Source organism: Sciurus carolinensis, chromosome 1 (genome assembly GCF_902686445.1).
Source record: "Sciurus carolinensis chromosome 1, mSciCar1.2, whole genome shotgun sequence".
NCBI lineage: Eukaryota > Metazoa > Chordata > Mammalia > Rodentia > Sciuridae > Sciurus > Sciurus carolinensis.
The window spans coordinates 125,702,102-125,718,137 of NC_062213.1; the positions used below are offsets into that span (position 1 = coordinate 125,702,102).

General features: G+C 35.6%; 1 protein-coding gene across 1 annotated transcript in view; it reads left to right on the top strand.

Annotated features, from left to right (window-relative positions):
• The window catches only part of Dpyd (dihydropyrimidine dehydrogenase), an 810,982-nt gene that overhangs the window by 569,500 nt on the left and 225,446 nt on the right, over window positions 1–16,036 (top strand). The window contains 2 exon segments of the mRNA XM_047549961.1: window positions 9,968–10,088; window positions 10,914–11,033. Coding sequence (XP_047405917.1) covers window positions 9,968–10,088; window positions 10,914–11,033 — 241 coding nt within the window.

The following is a 16,036-nucleotide window of genomic DNA, read 5'->3' on the forward strand; positions in this document are numbered from 1 at the left end:
GAAAGAAAGGAAACACAATTTTGGACAGACAAATTATTAAGAATTACATGGTTTCCAGTGAATCTTATTTGCTGGTTTGGTTTCAAAACATATGAATTTTAGAGTATATAGCAGAAAGCTTGAATTGAACAAGAGAAAAGGCAATATGTTAATAAGAGTAGACATAGAAATGAAAAGAAAGATGCCATGAAAAGGAGATTCATTAACATCATGGTTTCTAGTCCTTAGACACCCACTCCAAAATGAACAAGAAAGCAAAAGCTAGTCTTCAGAGCTGCTATATATCCTATAAGATGAATGGGAAAAATCCCAGTCCCCAGAGAAATGGGTCTGCTTCACCAAAACATTACAGACACATTATTACTTCGCTGTGTATATGTATAATAAACTCCCAACATGGGGTGCACCACTGACCATGTTTCCTGGATACCTGAAAGAATTTGAAATAGATAACCCCTCTTTACACACACACACATACACACACACACACACATCTTGAGATGTGTAGTCTTATAGACCACTATAACAAATTGGTAAAGAATTGCTCACAGTTTGAGTAAAATCTAGTATTCATGCATTTTATGTCAAGAGCTTGTGAATATCACACTTATAAAAGGCCATGTTTAGAAATTTCCCCATCCCACATTTTCACATAGTCTTTTTAACAAAGTTGCCCCGCTTTTAGTACCTCCAAATCATTTTCAACTCAAAGAGGGAAACAAGTCCAGAGAGATGGCAAGAACAAACCAATAGAAAAGGCCTAGATATTTCTTTACTGCTCTTACAGCAGCAGTAGGAAGAAAATTCCTTAAGGAACTGTACCAACTTGTTATGGATGAGTTCTCCTTAGCTGAAACCATTCATTGCCAGGGGATTGAGGTTTTCTCTGCTATGTTATTTAAAATTGCCTCTGCAGTAATTCCTTCTTGCTTGAATTTCATCAAGTTCCCAGGACAGAAGCATGACTTCCCCAGACTCTCTTCATCCTAAATGTATCTATCAGCACAGTGGGTGCTCCAGGGCACAATGCTGCTTTACACTAGCCTCCTCCCTGGGTTGATTAATCATTCACACCAATATGGGATTATAAAGATACTGAGGTTTTATGCTTGTGGTTGTTTTCCAACTCTAGCACTGGAAAACATAAGCTAAGTGAATAGGCCAACAGATGTATAAAATACCAATTGTTACACTGTTTACACTAATGCTTTGCATTAAGAAAACAAATTCCAAGCTGCCTGAAGTCTGCAAAGAGTAAAAACTCCTTATTATACACTAAATACTCACTTGCCCTTATCCAAAATAAATCCATACATAGTAGAGCAGGCAACAGCCCGCACTTCATTACCTGCTGAAATGATTTAGTGTGTTCTAAGCTGTGATTAGGAAACTTACTGGGGTTAAACTGACCCACAATTTTGAGCATCTACTGGTGGTATCAATAGAGTATGTGCACAGCCTGTCTCCACATATTTAGATTTCCCAAATTATGCTGCAGAACCTCGTAATAAGCAAACTATAGATGGCACCCTTTTTGTGTGGTAGATAATACTAGCAATGGAGGCCTCCAGGAATCAGACACAGAGGTGAAAGTTCTGTTGCTGGCAACAGTCCAAGGGTCATGTTGTGTCTTTTGGCTCTGGTGTCCTCACAGGAGAAGATTTCAAGACACGAAATCTATTTCAAGTTCAGCAAAGTTTGTTCGAGGAGAAAGAAAAGATGTCCTCAATGGAAAGTGTAAAAGATATCCTCAAAGAGGAGAGCAACATGCTGCCCTTCCGTCACCTAGGTTTTGGGGAATCTTCGGAAAGTTTTTTGAGTCCCACCTCTCAGCTCTTGACTGACAGTAGGATTGCATCAGATTTCTAAGTCTCTACTGCAAAACCCATGGTAGAGGTTTTACTGTTGTAATGACATGCTAAATATATAAAGGCAGCTGTTGGTCACATTGGCCTACACTGAACAGTCCTAATTGGAACTTGTTCTTTCAGACTTAATGGTCAGTAGGCTTTGCTTTTAATTATCCTATTTTCATGGGTCTTGGCATCTTCAGTCTATGTAAAGGTCACAAAAGTACCCCCTTCAGGGTAACTTTTGTTCTTCTTCTCAGCAGGGTGGGAGCTTAGCCTCCTGGGGCCTTAGAATAGCTCTACAGATATCAGGTTGTTTGCAGAGGAATGCAACATACCCTTATTGACTTAAGTCAGAGCAAGGCCAGAATGGCTTTAGGTGAATTGCTTCTTAAGAGAAAACATGTGAAGTGCCAGTACTCAGGCCCAGTCTTTAGAATTATCCCTTTAACTTCACTATCTGCTTTCTATCAGTAGAAGGGCAAAAGGTTTATTGGGGAGTAATGCCTGTGAAGAGAAAACAGAGGAAGAAGGATCAGGTAAGGGTAGCTGTCAGCCTCTGATACAGATTTGAGAAAACTCTGACAACCCAATAGGGAGCATCAAAACAAAGATTTCCTATTAGAGGAGTCCCACACTGGACAGAAATTTCTGGGCACTTGGACCCCACTTCTTCTGCCATTGACTGGGGCCTCCTTCAGAGAAAAAGGACTTAAGGTTGAGGGAGACCTGAAGAACTGAACAATGAGAGACTCTCGGCTCACTGCATTCTTACATCTAGGCAAGTCTCTGAAAGAGGAGCTAAGTGGTATCCACCTGTATCTGCTACACTTGCCTGCTTCTGCATCTGTCTTATAAGACCTCTTCAGATCCTAATTGTCACTTAAGCATAAGTACTCATCAGTTCTGGAAAAAGGTATGTGATTCCTCTACCACTCAAAAAGTTGACTTTTAAATGGAAGTGCCCCATCTGACTTTCAGGGTCTGAGTTCAGCTTCCATTTCTTTGTTGCAATACAGGGTTGCAAGAATAGAAATTTGAGGCAATTACATAAAAGATCGCAATAGCACTGCAAGGAACAGACCTCTAAGACTTTCACTGGCTAGGACAGTGCATGAACTGTGGGCAGGAGATGTTCGTTGGTAGTTCATTGGTCAAATACATTCTTTCCAACTTTACTACAATTAGCATTGCCATCTGGGAGTAAAGAAGAAGTGAACTGGTGGAGAGGTAGTCAGAGAACCAGAAACTAGCAGGGTATAAAAATAGTGACTCAAAATATATCTAGCAGTTAGGAATTATCTTAAGAGTGCATGTCAATTCTCATTCATTGAATAAAAATGCAAACTTCTGAGACCAAGCACTTGGGAATGGAAAGCACCAATACTAAACATGTCAGAGAAGTGGTACACTAGGGAAATCCTGTCTGAAAGCAAGAAAAAGCAACACTATCATATTGGCACACAGAAAAAAAAATGCATTTAAAAGAATACAAAAGCCCCTTTAGCTAGGAAGAATGTGGGCAGACTCTCCTCCCCAACTAGGCAACAGGAATCAAGGACTGGGAGGTTGAGGAATGATAAAAGGTTAAAGATAGGGACTCAGGAGAAACACTCACTATCCTTAAGATTCAAACATAAAGGTCATGTGCTGTCTGAGGCCTCAGGGAGGTTTTCATGGACTTACAGGCCACAGCAGGGACAAGTGCCCTCCAAACACTAACTGATGGAGAGCATTCAGAGTCTGTTTCCAAACTCCACTTGCTGGCAGAGCAAGAACTACTGCTATCCTGTTTCTCCAGCTTATTTTGGCTTCAAGGAAGAAGAGAGACTGATGTTTTCCCACTCAATGAGGAAAGCTGGTACATAATTAAGAATTCTTCATTCTTTCATTCAGTGCTATTTGTTGGGTGTCTTTTATGTCTCAGGTTCTGTGCTAAGGGATTAGGATCAGAGTAAGATATAACCCTTAAAAGACTAATAGTCTAATAGAGAAAAATTGATTATAAAACAGAGAAGGTGATTATAAAACACTATGATAAATGCAGTAATAAAGAAATGTTATGGAAGCACTGAAGAGGCAGTCATTTACTAACCAACCTGTACTGAGACAGAATGGGAGGATTGGTCCTAAAGGGCTGCTTCAAAGGGTGTTATTCAAAAGGCAAGACAAAGGCATTCTGGGTAGAGAGAGAGGGAAATGAGAAAGAGCCTTAAGTGAGACTCAGAGCTAATGAGGTGTGCCTGGGGAGGACCCAAGTCATAGGTGAGTCTGTGCCACCTTCTACTTAAGGCACAAGGAAATAGGGCGTGTGTGTTTTATGCATGTGTGTATGTGTGCGAATGATGTATACATAGACACACACACACACACACACACACATCCCTTATACATACACTTACAACATGTTATAATCACAATATGTGTTTGTTATATGTATTTTTCTCCCCTGGATTACAAAGTATTTTCATGTTCATTATTTAAGAATGGGATACTATGTCCTTAAATTTCTCCTGTCTAACATAATGCATAGTTTCTAAAGCAATTGTTCATTAGATTATCCCAGTAACTTTATTATGCTCTAAATTTTCTTCTAAGTAAAAAGATATAAGAAAGGGAGTGTCAAGCTGGGTGTAGTGGCAGATTATTGTGATCACAATACTCAGGAGACTGAAGCAGGAATATCATGAGTTTGAGTCCAGACTGGGCAACATAGCAAGAGCCTATCTCCAAAAAAAAAAAAAAAAAAGGGAGGGGGGATGTCATTGTCAAATTGTGCAGTATGATTCAAAAGTATTTGATTAATACCTACTATCTTCCAAGTACTATGCTATCTGCACTGAAATAATCTGAAATGTTAAAAATCTATTTTTTTTTTTTTTTGCAGTGCTGGGAATTGAACCCAGGGCTTGTGCTTGCAAGGCGAGCACTCTACTGACTGAGCTATCTCCCCAGCCCCAAAATCTTTTCCTTGACAGTAAACACTTAGAATGTGTTTCATTATGTGCCTGAGATATTCCTTGGTGTACTGTGACCTCCTTGTTGTGTTCACCTTAGCATATAGCACAAACTAATTGCGATGCCTCATGGTCAATATTTGCTGAAAGCACAGAACCCACATTGCCTAGAATGCCCTGGTTTTTACTATTCAATTTATATGCGTCCCCTTAGAATTATTTTAAAAATTTAGATGAAGTTCATGCTAGTCCAATTCACCTGTAATAGAATGAACACATTTAAGTGTAGAGTTTGAAGTGTTTTGGCCAATGTCTACATCTTTGAACATCACAATCGAGATATAGATTATTTCTATCACATCAAAAATTGCCTCATGCCTCTTCTCACTTATTCCCTTCCCTAGTTCCAAACCTCAGTCAGAACACCTGCTGCTCTGCTTTTCTACAGCATAGTTTCCTTTTGTATACTTGCATATGTCTACTCACATGTAGCATGTATTATTTCGTGTACTTCTTTAACAGCATTTAAATTCCAAGTTATGCCACAAATTCCAAGTTATGCCACAATTTAGCAGTCTGTTTCTTGTTATTGCTGAATAGTATTTCGTTGTATGAATATGCAAAATTTCTTTATTTACTCACATATTGACAAATATTGGGTTGTTTTCATTTTGGAGTTATTTTGAAAAATATTCTATAAACATTCATGAGCAAGTCTTTGTGTAGCATTGTGTTTTCATGTATTCTGGATATATAATTAAGAGTGGAATTTCTAGATTGGTTGGCAAGTCCCTGAATATCTTTATAGGAAACCACCAAATTGCATTCCAAAGTGGTTTTACCATTGTTGGCATGTTTAAGTCAGAAAAAGAGATTTGAGAAGGACACACACTAAAATATAATTTAAAACATCTGCATTACATCATGGTCTTAATAGCCACTGAAATATTACCTGGAGTGGTTGGCTACTAGGAATAGTTAACTCTTTCTACCCTATTTTATTGACAGTAGGATAAATACATCCTGTTTGCCTATTACTTTGCTGCTATATCTAGTCTTACAGGTATAAATGAAAAAGAAACCTTTTATAGTTCTAGTTTACAATTGATAGCTGAATTTCACTTTGGGGAGCAATTTTGCTAAAGAAGATGATAGTTTAGAACATGATAATGGGGAAGGAAAATTAAGAAGATGAAATTGGTATCAGATTGAACCTCTGAGCTCCAGTTCTCTCCATCAGAAAAGGAGATATTAAAAAAAAAAAAAAAAAAAAAAATTCTAGCCACCTCTTGTCATGTCGTGTGAATTAAGATTCAGGAGTTCCTTAGTGGAAAACATTTTATAACTGGTAAAATTTTTCTGTGAATTCATTGTATCATTGTAATGCCAGCTTCCAAGAAATCCATTTTGAAAAGAATTGTACAGAGTGAAAATTACCAGGTAAATTGGAGAGAAATGTTTCTTCAAGTCAAAAATTTCACTTGTAATTTAGCTTATCAAGAAATTCTCAGTCTCATTCTGTAGTGCTTGTTCCTTTGTGGAGGGCATGAAACCAATAAGATTTGATGCTCCAAGTAATTGGTAGAAATGCCTGCCCTACAATGGAGAGGTCATCTTAAGGTCTCAAAAGTAGAAAGGTGGGTCTTTTCTATAGAATACCTTTAATACGAAAATAGAGGCATAATAGTTACAAGAATGAAAAATTATCTTATATCCTTAATTAAGAAATAAAACTTTACAAACAACCAGTTTTGCACAACTTAAACCACTGCAGCAAGCAATCTACTTAGAGCTACATTTTCTTGTTTTTGTTGTATTGTTTGGTATTCATAGGAATTTCTTCCAGAGCATATTAACCACAAGCAGACACTAGGCTGTCCCCCATTAAAATGTTCAAATGTGACAAATTTATCTCTAGGATACTTGTATTCACTTTTCAGAACTTTGCAAGTACAGTCTGGAACCTTCGCCTCATGTTGTACCCTTAAGATCACCAATTGCTCCCCAGGCCTGTCACTCATTTCCTAAGGGCTTCAAGTGCCTTCCTGCTAATAACGCCACAGACCTCTATCACAGGAAACCATTTTGTTGCTCAGAGCTTCTTTTTAGGTCTGCACATGGATAACAAATGAGTTGACAAGTAATGGAGTACACACACACACACACACACACACACACACTCTCCATACACATACACACACACACTTCAGCAGCTACTGTGGAAGAAATTTCAAATCATGGTCAGGGTTGGGCATTATTGATACCTGAAAGAGCAAATAAAACCTTACTGATCCAAGCAAACTTTATGTATATTCAACACTTTTAAAAGACTTGTTAAACTGTATTTTTTTTGCATTATTATTTATTATTTTTCTTCAGAATTATTCCCAAGGTTTTAAAATAATCTTAGATTTTGTGAGTTTTGGATATCACCTATCATTAAATATATTCAGGTTTTTCTTAAATCTCAGCAAAGTGTAGATTTTTATGGTATATAGAAATAATTTTTAATATTTCAAGTTTTTGGTCATTCTTGATTCATTGACACAAGTATTTTTTGGAGTGCATGGAAAGAGAATTGCTTTGTTTTCTTTGCTTTTTATTGGTGTTGATATTATTAAAGATTAAATTTTAGAGATAAGAGAAACTTTGCTTCCTGTCCTGAAGTTCTTTGAAAACCTTAGAAATTGTCTAAAATTTGCTAATTTCAATAAGATTCTCAAAACTGGCTTGTTAGGAAAGGGAAAGCTATTCCATGCTATCACTAGAAAATGAGGTCAAGATGCAGAAACACTATTAATTTCTTTTAGATCTTAAATGTTCAAAACAAAAGTGTGAAGAAACAGGAAAGTGTGAATGATTACAGTCCATCCTCTAATCCCTAAAGTAAACATATTCATACTCTCATGTTACAGCCTCACCATATTTCTTTTTATATTAGAACATTCCCTATTATACCTGTCAAATAAAACCTTGCAATTTACAGAACAGTTTCACAAGAATGGTTGTCAGAAATTGGTTTAAAACTTCTCCAATAATCAAATTATGTTTCATCTGGCTATAATGATTAGTCAGCTGCTGGTTTGGGTAAATATGAAGATTTTTAAAAATGTATCTGAACACCACCATCAACCTTACTCGTAGAACTCTAGGAGGGTCATATTGTGCTATTTCAAATAGAGACAGATGATTCAAGTAAGAAATGATTACCCAGAAATCTGTATACTTTTAGGAAACTAAAAAACTGAGTAAACTCTAAATTGCTAAGCAATGGATAGAGGCACTTGGTTAAAGTACTCAACTGGTGAAAATCAACAGGAAAAAAAGTCTGACAAATGTTCGAAGTAAGTTATAAAGACATGGTGGTCAATAGTATTGAAAGCCACTTAGAATATCAGATTATTAGCGTTCACTCTGTTGGAACCAAATAATATTTTAAATTTGTTTCAGTGATTCTTATCAGGCTACCTTCCATGTATTATGCAATTCAAGTGATCTTTAAATTATTGTCAAATTCTACCTTAAAGAGCACTTTCACAAAGGACATGCAATTCATATCATCTAGAGTTACTGTCATTTCTAGGCTAAGTCCCATGGAAATTCATAACTTAGAAATGAAAGTCACAAAGATGCAACTGCCTTCATAATGCCAATGCAGCGGTTATAAATATTTCATGAACATTGCATGGGCAGGGGCAGATCTCCATTTTCATGAGTTAGAATTTGTACAGCTAAGTCTCCAGATTTTACTATTCATAATGCACGGTATGCCCTGTAGAGCATCCCATATAGTGCTTTTTAATATTTATGTTTAATGAAGAAATTACTGTTCTGCAAAGAGAACAAGCCAAGCCAAAGATTTCTTGTTAAAAGTATTAAGTTTTGCTGAATAGAGATGATAATGATCAATAGAAATTACCTCATTGAAGAAGCTTAGTACATAAACACATAACTTTTATAGTAATATAGAATGACAGATCAAGACACATCACAACTAAGTGAAAGGATTCTCTCTAAAGAGTATAACATTAGAAGTCTCATCTTAAAAAATGTGAAAGTTTAAAATGCAAAGAGCAACTTTCTGACATATAAAAATATTAATTACAAATGATATACTCGTCTACTATTTCATAGTTTATATACCTATATTTTCTTGGATTTTTCTTTTATTCAAAAAGCATTTTAACTTGCTAAGGTAATATTACCAAGTTCAATAATGAATTGCTATTGTATATTTTAAGGTAAAGTATCAAAGCACATTATCAGTACCTGTCAGTATAAATTTTGCACTCAAAGTAATGAAAAAAAAAAGCACTATTGTATGTTTTGAAATCAAAGAACATTACTATGGCTAAGTTATTTCAATGGAAAGGATAGGTGTTTGCCCTATGAATGATACTTATCCTATGAGAAAATAAAAGCTTGGAAAATCACAGGAAAACATCTATTCCTTGCTTTTAAAAAATGAGCATTTGATATTTTATTTAATTTTGTCATTTTGGTCAATTCTTCCAAGTAGGTGAGTGTTGGAAAATGCTGTACAGATCTTGGTAACATTTACAAAAGTAGACTAAAGTTACTGATCAGCTCTCAAATAATCCAAGGCTGAATTATTTCATTTTAGCATAGAGTATATATCACATTTGGATGGATGACGAAGTTGTAGATAGATTTTCTTGTGAATGTATTTCAACAAGACAAAGTTTTCTAATAATGAAAGCAACAGGCTTCAGATTGAATATCATTCACTTGGGAGTTAGCAGTTCAAATATTTTTTATTAGGCTTAAACTGATGCAGGCACTAGAAATTCTGTAATGTTTTGTGAACTTGCCACCAAACGTTTATGCTTCATTCCTAATATCATTTAACAGAAAATGAGAAACACTTTCTTCCAATTGGTTCTTTGTAATTTTATTTTCCAAAGACTCCCTTGAGGAATTTAACCTTTATGTGATGAATTTGCAGTTCATTTGAAGTGTGTTAACCTTAGTTCCCTAATGAATCCAGGTGTAATGCTGAGGAGGAATTTGAGAAATATATCATGTAGCTCATTGTCAAGTTGGATTTGTCTTGCACATCTCCAGCTTTGCTGTTGTTCCTGTACACATTTTGATCACAATTCTTTAATTGTTCTATATTTAACTGACCTATTTGAACAGGATCCAGAGCTGGTGCGGAACATCTGTCGCTGGGTTAGGCAAGCTGTTCAAGTTCCGTTTTTTGCCAAGTTGACCCCAAATGTCACCGATATTGTGAGCATTGCAAGGGCTGCAAAAGAAGGTAAGAACTAGACTTTTATCAGTTGCCCAGGTAAATATTGGCCTGATTTATATAACTAAAATAAAGTATGTTTTTTGTACAAATACCTGTGTAGATCATTGCTTAGGTTTTAAGAAAAATATTAAATGCAGCATCGATCTTACAAATGCCATAGAGTCACACCTGGATGTTAGCTAATATGGACCCCAGACTTTGGCCAGGGAACATAAGATCATTTATAATTTTTCTTAATAAATGTGTTTTGCAAAGATTAAAAAATTATAAAAAAATATGTTGTGGTCAAAGCAAACTGCTCCAAAGTAAGGAACCCATATGTGATGATTGCATAATAGTATTTGAATCTTTAATAAGGTTGAGTAAAGATACCAGCTTCTACACTATGAAATTGCTTATGAGTTTCCTGTTTATGAGAGTCTAGAACACTGCCTTAAACACAAGTTCAATAAATATCTGTTAAATAACATAAATTATGCAGTTGATGCATGACTTTACAAATTATATATGCTTATGATCTATTCTGTGGAAATTGCACTCTGATAGGCAAAGACATTGTAAATTACCTGGAAAATTACATGGAATACAAAACATTCGACATCAATAAATCTATCTAATAATTCAGAAAATGAAGACATGGTAATTAAACCTTTTTAAAAATATCCAGCATTTTAACATATCTGTAAGAGTTAAATTAATGTAGACATTTGAGGAGAAGAAATGTCCTCACAAGAAGATAGAGCATACATTTTCCTGGGTGCCTGGGTTTGAATGGGTTTTAATCATGGCATCTTTGAGAGCTAGAGGCAACTGTTGATGTGCTTTTCACAGGTGGTGCAGATGGCGTTACAGCCACAAACACTGTCTCAGGTCTGATGGGACTGAAAGCTGATGGCACACCTTGGCCGGCAGTGGGTACTGGAAAGCGAACCACATATGGAGGAGTGTCAGGTAGGGGTTGTCTCTCTTTCCATAACGCTTCCTTGGAGGTTGCTATAAAGTCAGGAGGTCGTGTTGCGAACAAGAGTATCATGTCTTTTATAATCGCAACTTCTTCTAACTCATTGGTGGTCAATATTCCTAATAGTGATAACAGATGTAACAATTGAATGTGAAGACTCAAGTGACTGTTAGTGTCAGATGAGAGTGTGCTGAAATAGGGTCTTGCACGAATTCTATTCTCTTCTATCTGTGCTTTCTTTGGAATTTCTCATTATCATGGTTGTCTTTTCACTTATTAGTAAAGGCTAATACCATGGCCTTTGAGAGAAGAATATATACACCCTAATTATAATACTTTTTGCATAGTCTGAATTAGTTTCCACTCTTCATAGAATTTTACAATCTACCTTTTTCAAAAAACCTTGCTTTCACAAGTGTCCCAAACAAACCACTAAAGCATTGCATTTAAGCTTGAGCTGACAAGACATTGGCAGACCTCACACCTTTGCACATTTTTTCTCATTCTCAAACACTTGCATTTGAAACAGAGAGAGAAGTTTTTATCCCAAGGTCCTAGTTAGGTCTCTTTACCCTGTATACTCTGTTGCTGTGACAACATGAACTTGGCCTTGCTAAGACAATGCTGTGAGGTTCTTGACGGTACTAGTATGGGGATTAGTCTCCTTGGTGATAGAGAAAGTTATGTAAATATACATAACAGAGCAGTGCCCCACTGTTCAAGAAAAGCATTGCTGAATCAGACCAAAATGTGCTTTTGGAAGAGACTGGATTTTAGACACAAATAAGGCTCTGTCCATGCTGAGGAATTCTGTTGTGAGAGTATGAAGTATGGCCATGAGCCATGACAAAACAACAGCAGCCAAAGGTTATATTCTTCTTTAACTGAATGCCTGTCCCACAATATCCGAACGAGGAAGGCTACTAGCAGCACCTGCTCAGGCCCCGACAGGACATCACTCTCTTTTATCAGGAGTTATCAAACAGGTCCTTAACTCTTACTGTAATGCAGAATAACAGGCTGCATAAGCATGTGCCCCAGAAAGAGGCAAGAGACTCCAGAGTTGGGCTGCAATATGCACTATGTTTTCTGTCAGCCCATTTCAATTTTTCCAGCCTGCCATGTTGACAGCAAGAGAATAAAGGAGGTCACCGAGGGTGTTGAACATTAAAAATTAATAAAAGAACTATTGCAGTAGTATTTTATGTAAGTAACACCATTCACGTTTTCTCATTTAAGCTGCAATTTCTGAATATTCTCCCATACTATAACTCAGTCTAATAAAACTACGAAATTACAGCATTAGAAAAGTCTTTTGTGTTGCGGTCTTTAAGCACACACACACACACTGGAAATTATAGCAGTATCTGAAAACAAGTTCGGCTATACCTCAGGGCCTGTTAGCATTTCCATAAAACTCTATTTCTAAGATTTATAAATTCATATATAAATATTCACTTGGGCTATAAGCTCAGCTAAGCCTTGGTGGAACTTTCATTTTAAACAACAAAATATCCCTAACATTTTTAAGGGCTTGTACCTTATTTCTAATAGGTTCTATATTAAGTTCCTTCACATTAAACAATCTGTTTTGAAAATAGCCTTTCCCATATTGACAAAATTAATACAGTTTTTCTCCTTTAAAGCAATGCTTGCGTTAGTTTAAAGGTAATAGAATCTGAAAAGCAGTTTAAACAGGCAATGATAATATATTTTAGGATGGAAGCACATCTATAACAAAGCACCTTCAGAATGAATTATAGCAAAACCTAGCTAGTAAAAGTGTGTTAAACAATAATGGTTTCAAGTTTTAAGGTGATGAAATATAAAAATGGCTAAATACTATTTCTAGTCTATCAAATGTGACTGTCAGAGCTTCAAATACTACTTCAGCATTGAAATCACACAAAATACGCTGGATATATTTACAGATTAAAAAAATACACACACACAAGCATAGTGCTGACAGCTTCCCAAGTGCTCTCCTAGAACACTGGAATGTCTACTTTTAGAAGAGTTGCTTGAGTCACAGGTTTTTTTGTTTTTATTTTTTAAGCAAACACCACACAGTTGAGTTTTAGATAGCCACCTAAGAGCACATATTCTCCATTACCAGGAAAGGATATTCTACTCTTTCATATATTCTCTATTTCCTTATTCAATCTGGAATGTTATTCTCAGAGTAAGATTTCTGTTTGAAATAGGAGTTCAGTTTTGTTTAAATGGGGAAGTCTCCTTTGGCTATTGTTGTTTGATCATGGCTTATGGCCACACTTCATACTCTCATGACAGAAAACTTCAGCTTGAGAGAGCTTTATTGGTGTCTAGGCAGCCTCTTCTGAAAACACATTTTCATCTGTTATAGAAAAGTTTCACATTTCGACATTGGTCTCTTAAGATGCATTAGCTAATAAGGGGCAGTAACAGGCAATAGGGGATAGAATCTCAACTAAGGAATATCAGTTGAATTATTTCAAATATTAGTCTGGATTCTAGAGCAATCTTTGCAAACACTGGTTCTCAACTCATGACTGCTATGGAATCAAGTTGAATAAAGTATAATCAGCATTTTAGAAAAATGAAACAAAATAGGAAAATGTCTAATGCTTTTCGCATACTTGGGATGAATACTGGGCAAACTTCTATTTCAGTTAGAAATATGTGTATATATCTATCATGATATAAAATGCATTTTTTTACTGTGTTTACTTCAAAAAAGTTTCAGTTAAATGCTTTATAAGAGGAGGTTCTCTTTGTTAAATAAAGTAAGTCATTAAGTCAAGCAAGAGATAGCTTTTACTTGTTGCAGTTTAGAGTTATAGTAAGAGGGGATATCAGGACCATATTCTAAAGTCTTGTCCTCAATCTTGATATTTTAGAATAGCATTTTTTTTTTCCCAACTTGCCTGTAGGTGATTATGATGGGGTTGAGGTAGGGGGGACTGGAGGGGAGGCTCAAACATATGGACAACTCAAGAGAATGATTTATAAAGCTGGATTTCAATCATGTCAGAAATACCTGACAAGGTTCTTGTTTACAATGGGTCCTTTAAAGGTTGAATTATAGATCAGGTGATTTCACATTGAGAACACTATCAAATCTTGACATTAGGATAGCTAATTAGACTCTCCACCATATAAGTACTTCTCTTTAAATCACCTATTTTGAAGAATCATTGTCCTCCTAACTTTTGTTAAATCAACCATTAGTTAATTGATGTTATCACCAAAATATTGAGTACATGATTGGGGAGTTTTTGTGAGTAAAGGGAGAAGAAATTCATTGATTTTATCTATTAGATTGGGAAAAACCCTAATGTTAGCAACTTGATTAATTATAATCTTTGTCCTTGAGAGAATTACTCATTATTTTTCCTAGTTTAAGTTGGCTCCTTTTTTTTGTTTTGTTTCTGTTCCTGGTTTTAGTTTAAAGTTTTGAACTCTTTTTCTGACCTTGTCCCCAAATAATGAGAACATCTTAATATAGCTCCCTACTCAGTGGTTACTATCACTCATCCTATAAATGGTGTTATCCAGCTGCAGTGTGACATTTTCACGTGAAGTCCTCTCTGTGGGTAAGATTCTTTTAAAGATTGTTAAGAATGAGTCCTTCATAGCATAAACTAAAAGATATGTCTTTCTTGCAACTGACTTCATGAAGGTAACCTTTATTCATTCACAGCTGCACCAGGAGAAAGAGTAATTGAGCATCTTTCCATGGGGTAAACTCATTTGAAGGAGTTTTGTTGTTCCTTGTGCTGTGGATGCTTTTTATTATGGAAAATAGGTGTGTTCCTTAGATTTGTTCCCTTGTTCTGTGTGCATCATGTTTGTTGAACATATGCACACACATGAGAAGAAAGAAGTTCTGAAATTGCTCTGAAGAAGGAACTCTAAGTAATATTTTGGGTTCAATGTAATTTACCTTCAACAAACTTAAAAAATTCACTCATTGTTTTAAATTATTTTGTTTGTCAAATTTGTTCTGTTTTACCAGAGAAAAGGAAATTCTTGTACTTACTATTAAATTTCAGGTGTTTGCTTGAAATTATTATGTATAAACTTAGTTGAAATAATAGAACACATCTCATTTCGTATTAAGACTTACAAATGTTTATTGTCGATTTCTGAGTAATTCACCAAAGATAACCTTTAAGAGTTGACGTCTCTTTCAGTTCAGATTTACTAATCACAAATAGAATATCACAGAAAGTATAAGAAATGATTGTAATGGCACATTACATAACTGTTTTTAGGGTCTACATGTAAATAATGAATAATTCGAAATCTATCTATGTGAACCACTGGACACTGAGCTCTGACTGAGTATTAATGGTTATGTCTCCTAATGGTGCTTTCATTTAAAACCGACATGGGAAATACTAATAGCAGAAACCACAGTTTAGAAATATTGCTAGTAATTTGTAGTTCTGTGATGAAGTAGGGCTGAAAATGAGTAGAGTGTAGAGTTTAGAAAATTTGCACAAATGTGAATTGATCTAGTAGTTCGAAAATAACTTTAAACATTGACTCCATATTGCATATTTTATGATTAGTTTAAAAATAGTTACTTAGGCTAAATTATTGGGGCCATGCAGTAACTTGGAAGTATGCACCCTGCCACTGGGCACTATGTAAGTACAGATTCAGAGTTACCTGCTCCTATCATGATCCTAAGCTTATCTGGATGTATTTACTGGTAAATTGTAAAATTGTAAAATTGGGAAGAAGAAAAACACAATAGAATGAAAACTCAGAAGTTTTAGTTACATATTACTTTAAATAACTATTTTCACATATGCAAGCAAATAGAGTTTCTGCAGGATAGCTTTAAGTTCTTCTATTATGTACTACAATTATATCACAGAATACAGTGTATTTTTTATTAGGAAGTACTTCTTAATGGACTGGGTTTTCATGTGTCAATCACATGATTGTTGATGCATAAGTTCCTTTCAGAAAAACACGCCTACTACCTGTCATAAAATTTAAG